The 14,686-nt window shown below is 37.2% G+C and overlaps 1 protein-coding gene across 3 annotated transcripts in view; it reads right to left on the reverse strand.

Moving 5' to 3' along the window:
* OPRM1 (opioid receptor mu 1) overlaps positions 1 to 14,686 on the reverse strand; it is a 158,449-nt gene that overhangs the window by 108,780 nt on the left and 34,983 nt on the right. The window contains exon 4 of one of the 3 annotated variants that reach the window (XM_060029740.1): positions 12,847 to 12,891. The exons of the other annotated variants lie outside the window; for them this stretch is intronic. Within the exon in view, the coding sequence (XP_059885723.1) occupies positions 12,847 to 12,891 (45 nt within the window). Of the gene's footprint in view, positions 1 to 12,846; positions 12,892 to 14,686 lie in introns of those variants that run through there. 3 annotated transcript variants of the gene reach the window in all.

The following is a 14,686-nucleotide window of genomic DNA, read 5'->3' on the forward strand; positions in this document are numbered from 1 at the left end:
GTCTCCAGATTCCAGCCCCGCAGACTGGCAAAGCAATCACGTGGTCCACTGGACACGAAACAGCTCTGATTGCCGAACTGACCTACAGCGGGGTTTATCACCCCGGTCTGTGTGCTGTGAGGTCAGAGGAACTCATGTGGGTTTGGCTGGTCTTGCGCTATGCCTAATGCAGCTCCTAAATGTGAAAACCTTGTACGTGTACAAACACACACAGATAGAGGCAATCTTGTTTCATTTAAGCTCATACCAGTTCATAAGCTTCTCCTGATACCTGAGTGCCCTGGGGTCATGCCATGTGTGGCTATCGAGGCCACAACTATTTGGTGACCCTGCTCCTATGGGTTCTCCAGATCAATGTAATTGTGATCCGAATCACGTTCAGCAACAAATCTAGAATTGGAATAACCTGCCCCCTTCAGTTATATGTTTGTTACATGGGAGAGAGAGTGCTACAGGCTATCTCTCTACTAGGCGTGGGGACGGGAGGCTTAGTGCCTCTTTGACACCCTGCAGTTATTAGCAATGACACCACTCCTTGGATCACATTCCTTTCGATAGGCCCTCAAGTAAAGAAGACTGTGCTACCCAAAGGATACATGAATCCCTGCGTCATACAGTAGTGTGAGTATTGTTCCCTGACATCAGAGTCCACTTTCTAGAGATAGCCAGACACTCACCCTTGACTTCAGCTACCGTAGCCAATGAGGCGGAATAGGCCACAGGCAATCAACAGGCCAGGCTAAACTCCCTGACTGTAACTGAGTCACTGATTGGCCTTTGACTACATTCTGATAAGTATGGTTGCCAACCACGCCTGTTGTGTTGGCGTCCATGCTATCAATAACAATATCGTGGTGCAATCCATGCACATCGTGAGAAAGCAGCTACATGAGTATCTGCAGTAAGACCTGTCAGCCCTCTCTGGGACTTAGTCAATTCAGTCTGTGGTCTGGGAGTACATGGCTGAGGTCAAAAGTGCAGGTTGACCTGATCCTGTTGATAGGGATCCTATGGACAATAACCCTGATCACGTATTTATTGAGATAAATGAGACAGATTGGGTCCTAGCCTCTATCAGTATGTCTAATCCAAATTGCTGATGGGGTGGCATAATCCTAGGAAAATTGAATTGAGCCAAGAATAAGTGGAGCTGACAGGTGCATTACTGTGGGAGGCAGCTCATCAGGCATCCCTGTACATTCTTGCTGACTGAGCTGAGCTGCAAGGCCTTACTATCTTCTGACTGCAAGTACTTTCTATAGCACAGAGTCAAGGAAGACCCTTTACTGCCAAATCACATAAGGACCACAGTAGGACCAATGTGCGATTCCTTGCTCTTACGGGAGGAAGATTGCTTTGTTCACTGCTTGCTACAAAAGGTGGTGAAGCGCTAGCTCTGGGCTTGTCAGGTGTGGTGCGATCAACTGTGTGCATAGTGACAATCAGGGTCTATCGTGTCACTCCATGGGACATGGGGGCAAGGGAACCAGCACTCCTGTGTTGACGCTCCTACTGTTTGCTGTGCTGTAATAAACTGTTTTCTCTGAACCACTGGGTCACATTGTCTATTTTTGGCACCCAGAGAGTCATAACAAGCTGAACTGTTTAGTGGCTGAGATAACTCTTTTGGAAACTTGCTACTCCCTGCCATTTTCTAAGACTGGGCTTCTTTCCTGACAGTACCACAGTACCATTAGAGATTCAGTAAATTTAACATTTGACATAGATAAAATATTTTCATCTACCATCAACTTTCCAGTTTTTTCAAGAGCTTCTTAAACTGTTATTTTTTCCAGAAAGCCAACTAGTAAATCCACTTGGGCTATTTTTTAACCTATTTTGAAAAATAAAGTTTTGAAAAGCTTTAAGGTTCAAACTGAAGCTTCTTTAAAGCACTTTTAATCTCTATCCATACAATGATTGACATGTGCTTCCTATCCCTGGAAGGAGTTTAAAAGATTGCCTTTTCCAATTTCATTAATCTATGGGAGGAAATAGAGGTCTTGAGAGGGGAAGTGACAGGCCCAAGAGTATCCGTTGAGAAAAGCCCATTTAATATTTTTATTTTTGCTCTTTGCAGCACTCTCTTCCACTTCTATTTTCTCTGTCCTATTTGTGATGCCATCCAAAGTTACAGTTGAAGCCAGTACCAGACTTGGGTCCCTCTGAAGCTGATTAGTGTTTCAGCCAGTAATAGACTTCAAATTCCCATTCATTACAGAAGCCATAATAACAGAGCCACACAAAAAAAACTTTGGGAGTGGATGACTCATAGGTAAAGGTCTCCATATACCTAAATAATGGAGAACTCATCCCTTCTTCCAAGTTCCATTGCCGGAATCAAACATATTGGGATCTAGAGTATAACAAGGGGTCACACTTCAGTGAAGGAGAATTCAAGGAGAGGTGGAATAATCTGCTAGTTCAAAGGATCCAGACTCAATATGCCATATGCTTCCTTCTGCTTTTAATATGAATTTTTTGTTCAATATAATAAGTTCTTTCACAAAAGGAAGCTTTGGTGGTTACTTTTGTTGTTTACTACGAGAAACTAGCCCCCAGACTCTGAATAGGGGTAATTAATCAAGCCCAGAAATGAGCCCTAATTCACTGGCCGTCGACAGAAGCTGGGAAAGTCCTGCTTATGAAGAGATCCCCTTGGCAGTCATTAGCATGGGATGCCAAGTCCACACAGCTGGTTATCAGCAGCCTGGCACCAGAACCCAGGTGGCTTGGCTTCTATCTTGCATTCTTTCACAAGAAAGATTGTAATTAGTTAGCCTTTGGCACGCTTCTCACAGTTGACAATTGATCACTTTTAAAAGATTTCCTCCTTTAGGATTGTAACCAGAAAGTGACAGGCTTCAAAACACAGCCAAACAAAAGTGAAAACCCAAACAAAACACAGTCTGTTCTATTCTCAGAGATATGAAGTTTCAATATCTTGTTTGTATTTAGGCCATATATTTTGAATGAGTGAGAATAAGAGATTGATAATCAATTTTAGAACCCTGGTTAATGCCTGAAATTATGGGACATTGCCATTTATTCTAGTAAAGCATTGGATTTGGAACAGATTTGTCCATAACTGGGACTAATGATCTACAGTGGGCTTTTTGAAATGCTTAGCGGAAACCATTCTGTGAGATGTTACAACGTGTCTCTTGAAAAACTGAGACGGTGCTCAGATAAATTTGAGAACTTTAGCTTAAAGGACTAGATGCAAGTATATATACAGGACTAAATGCAGCACACACACACACACACACACACACACACACACGAATACCAATAGGGCTTTTCAAAGCCTTTAAAATGCTAATCCAAGTATCAGTCCCCATGACCAAAATAAGATATGCAACGTTTCTGAACATTTGTCTAAAAGCTATTTTTTAACGGACCACATATTAGCACTTTCTATAGGAACTCAGTGGAACTTGTAAAAAACTAAAAAAACTTATGAAAGAGTCACTTGTTCTGATTCCCTAAACATCAAATCTTAACACTTGAGTTCTTGTAACATCCCCTTTTATGTAGGCAAAATGCTGATGTTTGGACATTCAAAACTTCCAGTGACAAGGGAATCCTAGTGTCTCAAAGCTTAGAAAAGCCTTTCTTTGGTTGTATTGCAATCCCTTTCCCTGTAGCTTCCACCTGTTGGCTTTAATTATTGGAGTCGTATTGGTAAGTCCAATTCCCTGCTCACATCCCTTTAAGTATATGAAGACAACTATCTTGTGCCGTTTGAGCCTTCTATTTCCCAGGTAACCATGGGCACTTATTTCAACCATTTGTCATATTAAGGAATTTTAACTCCTTTTGCCTTCTTGGTTGTTCATCTCTGAACACAATCTATTTTGCTTATTTCATTCCTGAAGTGTGTTGTCTATTAGAGTGAGGCTAATATTTCTTTGGTTCTAGAAACCAAAATTCTATTGATGTGATTATCTATAATTGCAAGAGTTGATATGGCCTATATCATATTGTTGGTTCATGAAATAAAATCTTTATGACTTTTTGCACATCTGTTATCACTCACATTCTATCTTTCTATAATTGGATTTTTGGACTAAAGTTTTTCTTCTAGTAACTACTATAGTTTTAGTTTTTTCTCTCTCTTCTAGTATGTTTGACTCCTTACCCGATCATAGGTTATTGAGCATTTCTCCATTGATTGGGACCCTTCAGGTGGGAATCAAAGCTGTACCATTACATTCAGATCATAATTCAATATAGGATAGAAGTGTAGAAATTAACAAGTGTTTGTCAAATCTCTTGTCAAAAACACTATTGATACTGGGGTACCTGATTTCTCTGTCCCCTAAGAAAATAAAATTTGTCTTGTAACTAATTCTTGAGAACTTATCTCACCTCCTAGAGGTTACTGCTTCCTTTCTAAGTGCTCTCAAAATACACTTTAATAATCTGATCTAGGTTCTTAAAACAATTAGCACAAAGCTACGTGGTCTTTGTAGTTTTCATAACTCCTTTGCCTTTGAAGTTATGATTTGTGTTTCATTAATTGTGTTTCATTTACAAGTTCTCTTAGTGTTTTAAGATCTCCAAGAGATTCGAGCTCATTTCTGAATGTTCTCTAACAATATCTTCACCTTTACTGGTCTTCAATTCTTTCTTAATAATGTTTCAGGCTGAAGATCGTTTCTCTGAAAGAGAAGCTTGAAATAAAATCAGCGTTGAAGAATTTTGCTTTCTCTTGTCTTCCATTAATACTGAGTCTTATTCTTTGCAACTGGTTAGCAGTGCAGACTAAAGCTTTGTTTGAGAAATCAGTGTGATATTTCAGAGGAGATCTAGTCCAAAGTCAGAATACCTGGGGTCTAGTTCCAACTCTCAGGTGGTGCTTTAAGGACATGACTAATTTGGACCTTGATGTTTCTTCATCTATTAAACATCATTGGTCAGCTTAGATCAGTGGTTCTCAACTGATATTTACGCTAATGGTTTTCAACTGATTGTTTTCCTTGGGGGGGCAATGTCTGGAGACATTTTGGCTGTCACAACTGGGGATGGGTGGGTGATACTGGCGTCTAGTGGGTAGAAGACAGGGATGCTACTAAACATCCTGCAATGTGCATCCCCTCACAACAGAGAGTTGTCTGGCCCAAAATGTCACTAGAGCCAAGGCTGAGAAATGTTGGGATAGACCAACTTTACGATCCCTTTTAGCAGCATTAGTTCATTCCTTTAAACTTTTCATTACAAGAGCTATAATTCAACTTCTTGGGGGAAAGAGAATAGAGGAGGTGAAAACAGTAGAACCTCACTAAGTGGCTTACACTAGTATTACTAGCCAGTTTCCTGGCACTGTGCTATGTATTTTACATGGCTAATTATGCATCACATTCACATCAAAATAACTGTTAGACACTATAGTTACGACCATTCTTACATATAAGGACATTGAAATATAGACAGTTTCAGGAAATTCCACAGGGAAATTCAGCTGGTCAATGGTAGGATCTGGCCAAATAAATGAGCCATCTAAATTTTTAAGATTTTATATTATATTTATATTATATTATATTATATTTAAGATTTTATATTATATTTGCTATTCTTATTTAATTATAAAGTTTCCCTTTATCTGCTGGTATTTTAAATTAAATTTACACATAGTAGAGTTTACATAAAATACAATTATCTATCTTTTTCTTTAGTCACAATTTTTAAAAACTCTATTTGGAAACTAGGTATTTGAAAAGACTCTCACAATTATATATTTTATATTTGGAAAAAAGCATACAATAAAAAAATACATTTCTGGCCTACAATTTCCCCATTTATAACATCAGGAGGTTTGGATTAGATGATCTATATACTTTTTCAGTTCCAATATTCTAAGAACTGTGAATATTTTTCATCTTCTTGATAAATCCAATCGCATTATTGGGATTTAGATGTTGATATTTACTTACAGTGTAGCCATTTGAAAGGTTATTTGTTCCACTGAATTTCTGAAACAACCAGAAAAATCTTCAGTTGTTAAAGGGCATATTAGCCATTCTGCAAGCCTCTATCTGCAGCGTTTTAAGGTTCTAGGAGTGGCATGTATCTCGTCTGTTTCCAAAGAGCATCTCGAAGACAGCACTTTTTAAAAGTTGATGTTTTGAATTTGAATGAGCTCACATGTAACTATATTTGAGGATTTCTGAGTATAAGAACATGTTAGCTGACATGACAGAGAAAAAGAAAGAACAACAAGAGTGAGATATTTTTGCTAAGTTGTTAAATTATGGGATGGATTAAAGTGGTGATTGCATTATGAAACATAGAATGGCCATACTCTAGTTCACATCCACTATTCACTGAATTTTCTCATTGTTAAGTTTATTTTTAGTAATTTGACTTTTCTTAAGATATTCTTATTTATTAATGTCAATTTCCATAGACTTTACTTTTTTGCTTTCATATCAGATGTCTTAGAGGTACCTATTTTGTCACAAGAAAAATTTTATTCATTTCTTGTGCTTTAAGGGACTTAGACATATCATATGGGACTCTGGATCATATATATATTTTATATATAGTATTTTTTAATCTTTATGAAGATTTGATAATGTATGTAGGAAAAAAAGGAAGTAAGTAGGGCTTGATAGATTTTGTAGATTTCCAGTATCCCTGAATTTCTGTTGTCTATATGGAAAACAGAATAGTAGGAAGAATGTGACTAATTTCCAACACAAAATATATTCTGTGTCAGCTTTTTTCTCTCCCTTCCTTCCTTTCTTCCTTCCTAATAAATACTGCACTCTATACAGACAAATAGCATGGATTCTTTTTCTACATATTCATTCTCATTCTTGGACCAAGGGGGCCATTATTTTAAATTATAGTGAAACTTTCAGCTTATATTTATTTGATATTTGTAATTACATGGAACTAATTTATCAGGCTAGTTATTTGCATGTGTTCCTAATAAGGCAGGTGTTATAGAAAGAAAAAGTTGTTCATTTCCTTTGATTCACAGTGAAGCAACAAGCACTAAATTAAATTCATACTAATCTCCCACCCAGGTATGGTTAATATGTACATTGCCAGATATGCATTCCTTCTGCATACATCATTGGCAATGGGAATGACCAAACTCACATGGGGTCTTGAAAGCTGGCATTATAATCTTTTGGATATGTATCAGGAATGCCATTCATGTTTTGAAAAGTACTATTACAATTTTTTAGCACTCAGAATAAATCCTGTTTCTAGCCTCCACTTACCCACACCATATGTGTGTGTGTGTGTGTATATATATATATATATGTGTGTGTGTGTGTGTGTGTGTGTGTGTGTGTGTATGTGTATATATATATATATATAGTATTCTATTTATATGGTATTTTATTGGTATTGGTATGTTATATTATATGGTATTTTATTATTTTATATATATGTTATTTTATTGCAGTAAAAGTATAAATCATAGACAATACGGTTCTAATATTTCTTTTCATCGTGAAAAATTTCTACTCATTTCAAAGCTAGGAACTCTACTATGTAAGAAAGAAATTCTTGAGTGTAAAGGGAGAAGGCAGGCAAAAGTTATGGCTCTAGGTTCTTGATTTCCAGGGTGATAATAATCAAAAAGGAAATATTAAGACATATTTTATTCTAGAAAGTTGTAGTTCTCACAACGTCACCCCCAAAATAATTTTATAATTTTTAAAAAATTGTAGCGATTTGTAAATATTTATTGCAACTGACCAAAAGATAACCACATCAGAATGATATTCAGAAGTTAGTGGTTGGTCATCTTCATTCCAATGGTAACGTTGTTTGAAGTGAGGAAAAAAATATAAAAGCAAAAAATACTATAAAACTGAATTTCAAATTCATAAACGTAGAAGTAAGAATACATGTGTTGTAGAAAGTTAAAAGAGAAAAGAATCTGCCTCTCATAGCTGACTCCCAAAGCTAAAAAGAATAGATACATTTATATGTATAACTGAATCACTTTGTTGTACAACTGAAACTAACATAACATTGTTAATCAACTATACTCCAATATAAAATAAAAAGTTAAAAAAAAAGAAAATAAGATCAACATGTTCCAATGCACTAAATCTCAATGTAAGGACTTTTTCATGATAAATGTTTATAAAATAGCAATTTACCACTTAAGGTTGCCAAATTAATGACACATCATTTTGAGTTAATTTTTTAAAGAAAACTGTGTTGCCATATTTTATCAGTTAGTTACATTAATTGGAATAACAAGCACAAGAAAATGCTGCAGTAATTATATTAGTTAATCCAATCTTTAAAGCTCAACCTCCCTAAAAGTTCATAGTATTCAGTCAGGAAGAACTCTAGCTAATTCATATATCAGTGTCCACTGTACTGTTCTGCTGTACAGAACAATCTTCTGGGTCAGCCCACCAAGGTGATAGCTGAAAAGACTGAGTTCTTGCAAGATGAAGGGTTTCCTCCATCACATGCTGGTCAAGGGCAGCACGACAACTAGAACATTCAACTGACTCCCTGTCCTGGTTCCTCTGGCACCACCAGCCCGCCAAGCTACCTTCTCTAGTAGGATAGATGTGATTGGACTCACAATCCTAAAGGTCAGTTTATGAAAATATTAAATGAACTTCTCTGACGTTAATCAAAAATTTTAACTGTGGAAAAGAAAATTCTATCATTCAGTAAGAGTCAATATGACTTTACTGACAGCAAAAAATTTTAGTCAAATAATTTGAGCTCATATAATGGTAACCACGATCCCCATTATTGGATTTCTAATTCCCCGTGATAGTCATTAATCTATGTGAGTGTTTACTTTTATATACAATATGCAAATACACTAAGAATACATCTAAACAAGCCCATATAAAGACCTTATGGCATTCAAACTGTCAGTATATAAATGTTAAAATTTAGTTCTAGGAGACACCACTGAGCGTAGTGAAAACCAGACCAGGGGGAAAGTAGGGCACATTAATTAAAAGTCTGGGTTATAATATCAAATTCAACTGGGTTCATTCCTCAGCCACTGCTCTTTACCTATGACCTTAGGCAAGTTAATTCCTTAAGCATTGGTTTCCTCAACTGCAGAGAGAATCCACACCTCATATGATTAAATAAGATATACTGGATACAAACCAGTCAATAAATGTTATTACTAAAGTCTTTTTTTTACATAAACCTAAATTTATTCAATGCAAATATTGTAATTCCTTTTTTTAACCATTTTTTATGGAAGTATAGTTAATTTACAATTTTGTGTTAGTTTTAAGTGTGCAGCAAAGTGATTCAGCTGTATGTATATATATATTCTTTTTCAAATTCTTTTCCATTATAGGTTATTACAGGATATTGAATATAGTTTCCTGTGCTATACAATAGGTCTTCTTGTTTACCTATTTTATGTATAGTAACGTGTGTATATTAATCCCAAACTCCTAATTTATCTCCTCCCTCCCATTAAACCCTTTGGTAACCATAAGTTTGCTTTCTATGTTTGAGTCTGTTTCTGTTTTGGAAATAAGTTCATTTGTATCATATTTTTAGATTCCACACATAAGTGATATCACATGGTATTTGTCTTTCTCTTTCTGACTGACTTTACTTAGTATGGTAATCTCTAGGTCCATGCTGCAAATGGCGTTATTTCATTCTTTTCTCTGGCTGAGTAATATTCCATAGTATATATGTACCACATCTTCTTTATCCATTGCTCTGTCCATGGACATTTAGGTTGCGTCCATGTCTTGGCTGTTGTAAATAGTGTTGCAGTGAACATTGGGGTGCACGTATCTTTTCGAATTAGAGTTCTGTCTGGATATATGCCCAGGAATGGGATTGCAGGATCATATGGTAACTCTACTTTTAGTTTTTTAAGGAAACTCTATACTGTTCTCCATAGTGGCTGCACCATTTTACATTCCCACCAACGGTGCAGGAAGGTTCCTTTTTTCCCACACCCTCTCCAGCATTTATTATTTGTAGACATTTTAATGATGGTCATCCTGGCTTGTATAAGATGATACCTCATTGTTGTTTTAATTTGCATTTCTCTAATAGTTAGTGATATTGAGCATCTTTCCATGTGCCTGTTGGCCATCTGTATGGCTTCTTTGGAGAAGTGTCTATTTAGGTCTGTTATTACTAATAGTCAAATATTTTGTGGCAATAAACATATTTCCAAGTAAACAATATTTTCTCATCCCAGATTGTAGCCAATTTACAGAAACATATTAAGCTCTTCTGCTATATTTATGAAAGGGATAATTCATTTTAAACTTAGATATACTCTAGTATTGCACATGCATAGAAGCACGCCTATATCATGCATGTGTATGCTCTCTCTCTCTCTCTGTCTCTCTCTCTCACACACACACACACACACACACACACACACACACACACTCTTAACTGGAACTGTTTTCTTTTTAAACTAAAGAATTGAAAGAATAGCCACTTTGGCCTCATTCACAAAATATGCATTAATGTGGTCAAACCTGGTAATTTTGTGAGCTATCCTCATTTGGGACTTTTGTCATGGAATTGAAATGCTTTTCCTTCTCAAATTGGTTCTCCACAGATGTCTTGTAAAAAAGTCGAGAGCCAACTTTTGAGAGTGATTTGACAAATTAGGCTTCTGCTTTTAGTTTAGCTGGGGATAATATAGTTTTTTAGTTAACGCAAATGCAAAGCATCTCCTCATTGCTTGACCTGCTACTTTGATCAAAATGTCAAGAAACTGCTAAAAAAATAGTAACCTAAGGGTTTAGGAATGGGCTTGCCATATTGATGTGGAGTTAGCAGGAGGTACCATAATGTTAGCTTTATCATTGTTATATTACTTTGTTCTATAAGACTCACTGATTGATATATTAGAAAGTTAAGGCTTTGTCACAAGATAACTACATTATTTTGCTAAACACAAGATTCATTTGGTGAAAAAAATTAGTATCAATCAGCTTGACCGAATGGGTTACTCAGGTTAGACAAAACAGTAACTTTGGTAGTGTTTGGATGAAGTTACCTTTTAAATCAGCTTTCAGTTTAGTGTTTTGTTCAAAATTCAGATTATTGGACCCTACTTTGACTCAGTGAACCAGATTTCTTAGAGTTCCTCAAAAGTTACACTTTCTGGAGCTCACTGTAAAGCCTGAGATCCTCTGCCTGAGACCATATACTAATATTTGAGTGCAAAGTGGTATTTTGTGGGATAGCAGAGAAAAGTTTTGGATTAATATGAGAAGTCTAGATATTTGTCTGGGTTCTGCCTCTTACTGGTGGTTTGATCTTGTATAATCATTTAACCTCCTTGAAAATTTTTTTTTTCATGTTTACCCATTAGGGTTATTATAGGAAGCTGATGTGATAAAAGCACTTTTTAATCTTCATGCTATCATATAAGGGAAAGATAGCATTATTATTATGGTTCTAGTTAATGCAAACTCTTTAAATAATAATCTAACTGACATAACAAATTTCTCTTTTCCCATATAATGTTATACATTAAAAAATAATCTAGGTGTCAAAACTAAAAATACATTAGAGAATGTGATCAGGGTGGAAACCAAGCAGTGAAGGCAGGCCAGCATCTCAGGTCTGAGTTGGACCTGGACTGATTTGAGCAAATGATGGAAGTGTTTTGAAGCCAAGTGGAATCGAATGAGGACAACAACAGGGTACAAAGAAATTAAGTTGCATTGAGAGCAGATGGAAAATGAATGCCTTTGCCTAAGTCTACCTACCAAAGATCTAGAAGACATAAAGACAACAAGCTGAACATAAATCAGGCATGGAACACTACAGCTGGAGCAGTATGCTGGACCCTGGAATGCATAAAAGAATATGAGACCATCTTTTTTTTTTTTTTTTTTCCACATTGAGCCAGGGTATGAGCTCTTTAGGGCACTGAGTCTGGTTCTTGACCCCCTTATCAATAACACTTATTAAAAATAAAATTAGAAGGCAAGCACCAATGTAAGAAAATTTTTGAAAAGTGTAACTTTGGATCAGAGGACTAAAGGCTGGAGAGAAAAAATAAAGAATCCCTCCTGTGAATATTTTTTTTACTGAAGGGTGAGCCTGAAATAATGTCAGGGTATTACACAATCCTTTAGCTTGTCAATCAGTTGCAAGAAAGGGGTCATTCCTACCCCCTCCAGATCTCCTGAAATATCAAAAGATATTTATTTAATCATTCATTTATTCAACAGATGTTTTTGGAGTACACTTTACTGTGCTAGGCAGATACTGGAGATACAAGAAGGAGCAAGACAGATATAATTGGAGCTCTCAGGGAGCTAAGGCTAACTTGTCCCACGCACCATGTGCCTACTGTAGATGGTTAGCAAAAGTGGCCACAATGACTTCCCTCCCTACATCCACACCCCTTTGCAATGTGACTGCAGCTCCATCAATAGGTGGAGTCTGTTTTCCCACCCTTTGAACCTAGAACCTGTGATGGCCATGAGAACAAGCCTGGGCTAACACAGATAATGGAAGATGAGGATCCATGAGGAGCTAGCCATTCTTGCTATGGCCACCTTAGATCAGCTGGCTGACAGCCGATAGGGCAGCTCACCACAGAGTGAGCCCAGCTAAGACTGGAAGAACTGTCTAGCCCAGCCCAGCCCAGCCCAGCCCAAATTACTGATCTATAGAATTGTAAACTAAATAAATGGTTGCTTTCAGCCATTAAATTTTGGAATGATTTGTTATGCAGCAAAAGCTGACCAAGTAGCCCTTAGCTATGTAAGTATGACTCCAAGTTTATCTTGGGCACATAATTTTCTTATATGATCAAATTACCTTGATAACTGCCAACTCTCCACTTGACTTTGCGTTGCATGGACATGATCTCAGTGTACAGTTTCAGAATACAGACACCCTGGGAAGGTTTGATATTGGATCTCTGATCTGCAGAATATGAAGTTGACTAATGTGCTTGACATGTGACACACACAGTACAACATATTTCTTGGAGAAAATACAAATACATAGATAGGCAGGACATAAACATATACAATGGTACAGACAGCAGTTAAACAGTTAATGCAAATCCAATTAGCTTTGTTTCCTAACATGACGGTTCATGACTTAAAAAAAAAAAAGAAAAAAGAAAATAACACCTCCCTGTCAGATACTGAATTTGTAAACGAATCAATGACCTACAGACACAGCCGTAAAGTCTCCAATTTTTCCCCCAAATAATTTTATTATTTTGATATATTAGTGAAAAGATCACCAAAGACTTACGTATTGTTCCAGATGTCTGTGTATAACTGCCTTGATTCTAATGATGACACCTCAGTGGAGATTAGTGAAAGGGATATTTGATTTATCTTAATTTTCAAATATGTCAGAGTGTCTTTTCCTCTTTTCCTGGCATCCACTCTTCTGTGTCCAGCTCTCCCAGCTGGGCGTTTTGGGAAAGCAGCCAATTACAGGGCTAATGTGTTTCTGCTGTTATCTGACACTGATGCTGCTTCACAGAGGCAGCAATGAAGATAAGCTCCATTTGGATGTATTTTTAAAGCAAACCTTTTAGTTACTTAGACCAGAGCTTCCCCAGTTAGCTTCCTTTCTCCTCTCTCTGGCTGTGCAAGAACCACACATGTGGCTGTGAAACTGCTGGATTTGGAGGGGAGTCAAGGGCAGTGTCGGGGCAGCTGAAGGACACTCATGCTGAACTCAGGAAAAACACTCCACCAGACAAGCTGGGAGCTGTACTTCCAGGAAAGCAAGGCAGGTGAAGGGTTCTGAGAGGATCAGATATGACAAGAGACCTCGGCAGTGGTACAGGGTACAATACCAGCAGCCACTCCCCAAAGTGCCTGAAAGGAGAGGGAGGGTATAAACGGGTGCTTAAGGAGAGAGAACGAATCCTTTACAATGGCCATCGTTTTGCTCCAATGGTAAATATTTTAACCTCAGTTTAGGACTGAGGGTTTTAAGTTGCATTCTTTAACGTATTATCTTCAGGTTAGAGAAAAATCTATTTAAATTCCTACCCTCTTTAAGTTATTCACAAGATTTCCAGAATCACTGAGAAGGAGAGCTGCTTAGTAAAAGGAGCAGGCTTAGAGGTCTTGATGTGAAAAAAAAAAAATTAAAGAAACAGAGTAAAAAAACTGTTCTTTCTGGCTTTTGTTTCTGAAATGGAATTAGAAGGGAGACATAATAAGTTAATAATTTCCCTTTGGTTGGAAATAGGCCTGCCATCATTACCTCATGCTCCCCAGGGCTTGCGAGTTCCTGGGTTCATTTTAACATTATTTAATATCAAGAGTATGAGGATTCCTGTTGCCGTGGCAGATCCTTCTGGGCCATCTTACATTGGTCCTGTGGTCAATTAGAAGGGGTGAGCTCTTCTAATTGGGCTGGGTTGGGTGGGTTGGGTGGCAGTAGTGGCTGTCACAAGGGACAGCGAGGAGTGGGGAACAGGAAGCAGAGAGGAAGCAGCTGCATCCTAAGGGAACCAGGCTCTCTCTCTGGCTCCGTGACTTGACTTCCTGATGATTTTTAGGGAGACATCTGTCCCCACTGTTCTGCTCCCTGACCCTAGAAACTTTACCTAAGATTCTGACATGAGGATTTACTTTCACAGGGAGTTTGAATTTGAGTTCTGTGTTATAAAATTACACAGGCTGTGATTTTTGGATGCTGGTACCATCATTCAGAAATTTACTTACTTAAGTTAATTTTAATAATT

Source organism: Delphinus delphis, chromosome 14 (assembly GCF_949987515.2).
Source record: "Delphinus delphis chromosome 14, mDelDel1.2, whole genome shotgun sequence".
NCBI lineage: Eukaryota > Metazoa > Chordata > Mammalia > Artiodactyla > Delphinidae > Delphinus > Delphinus delphis.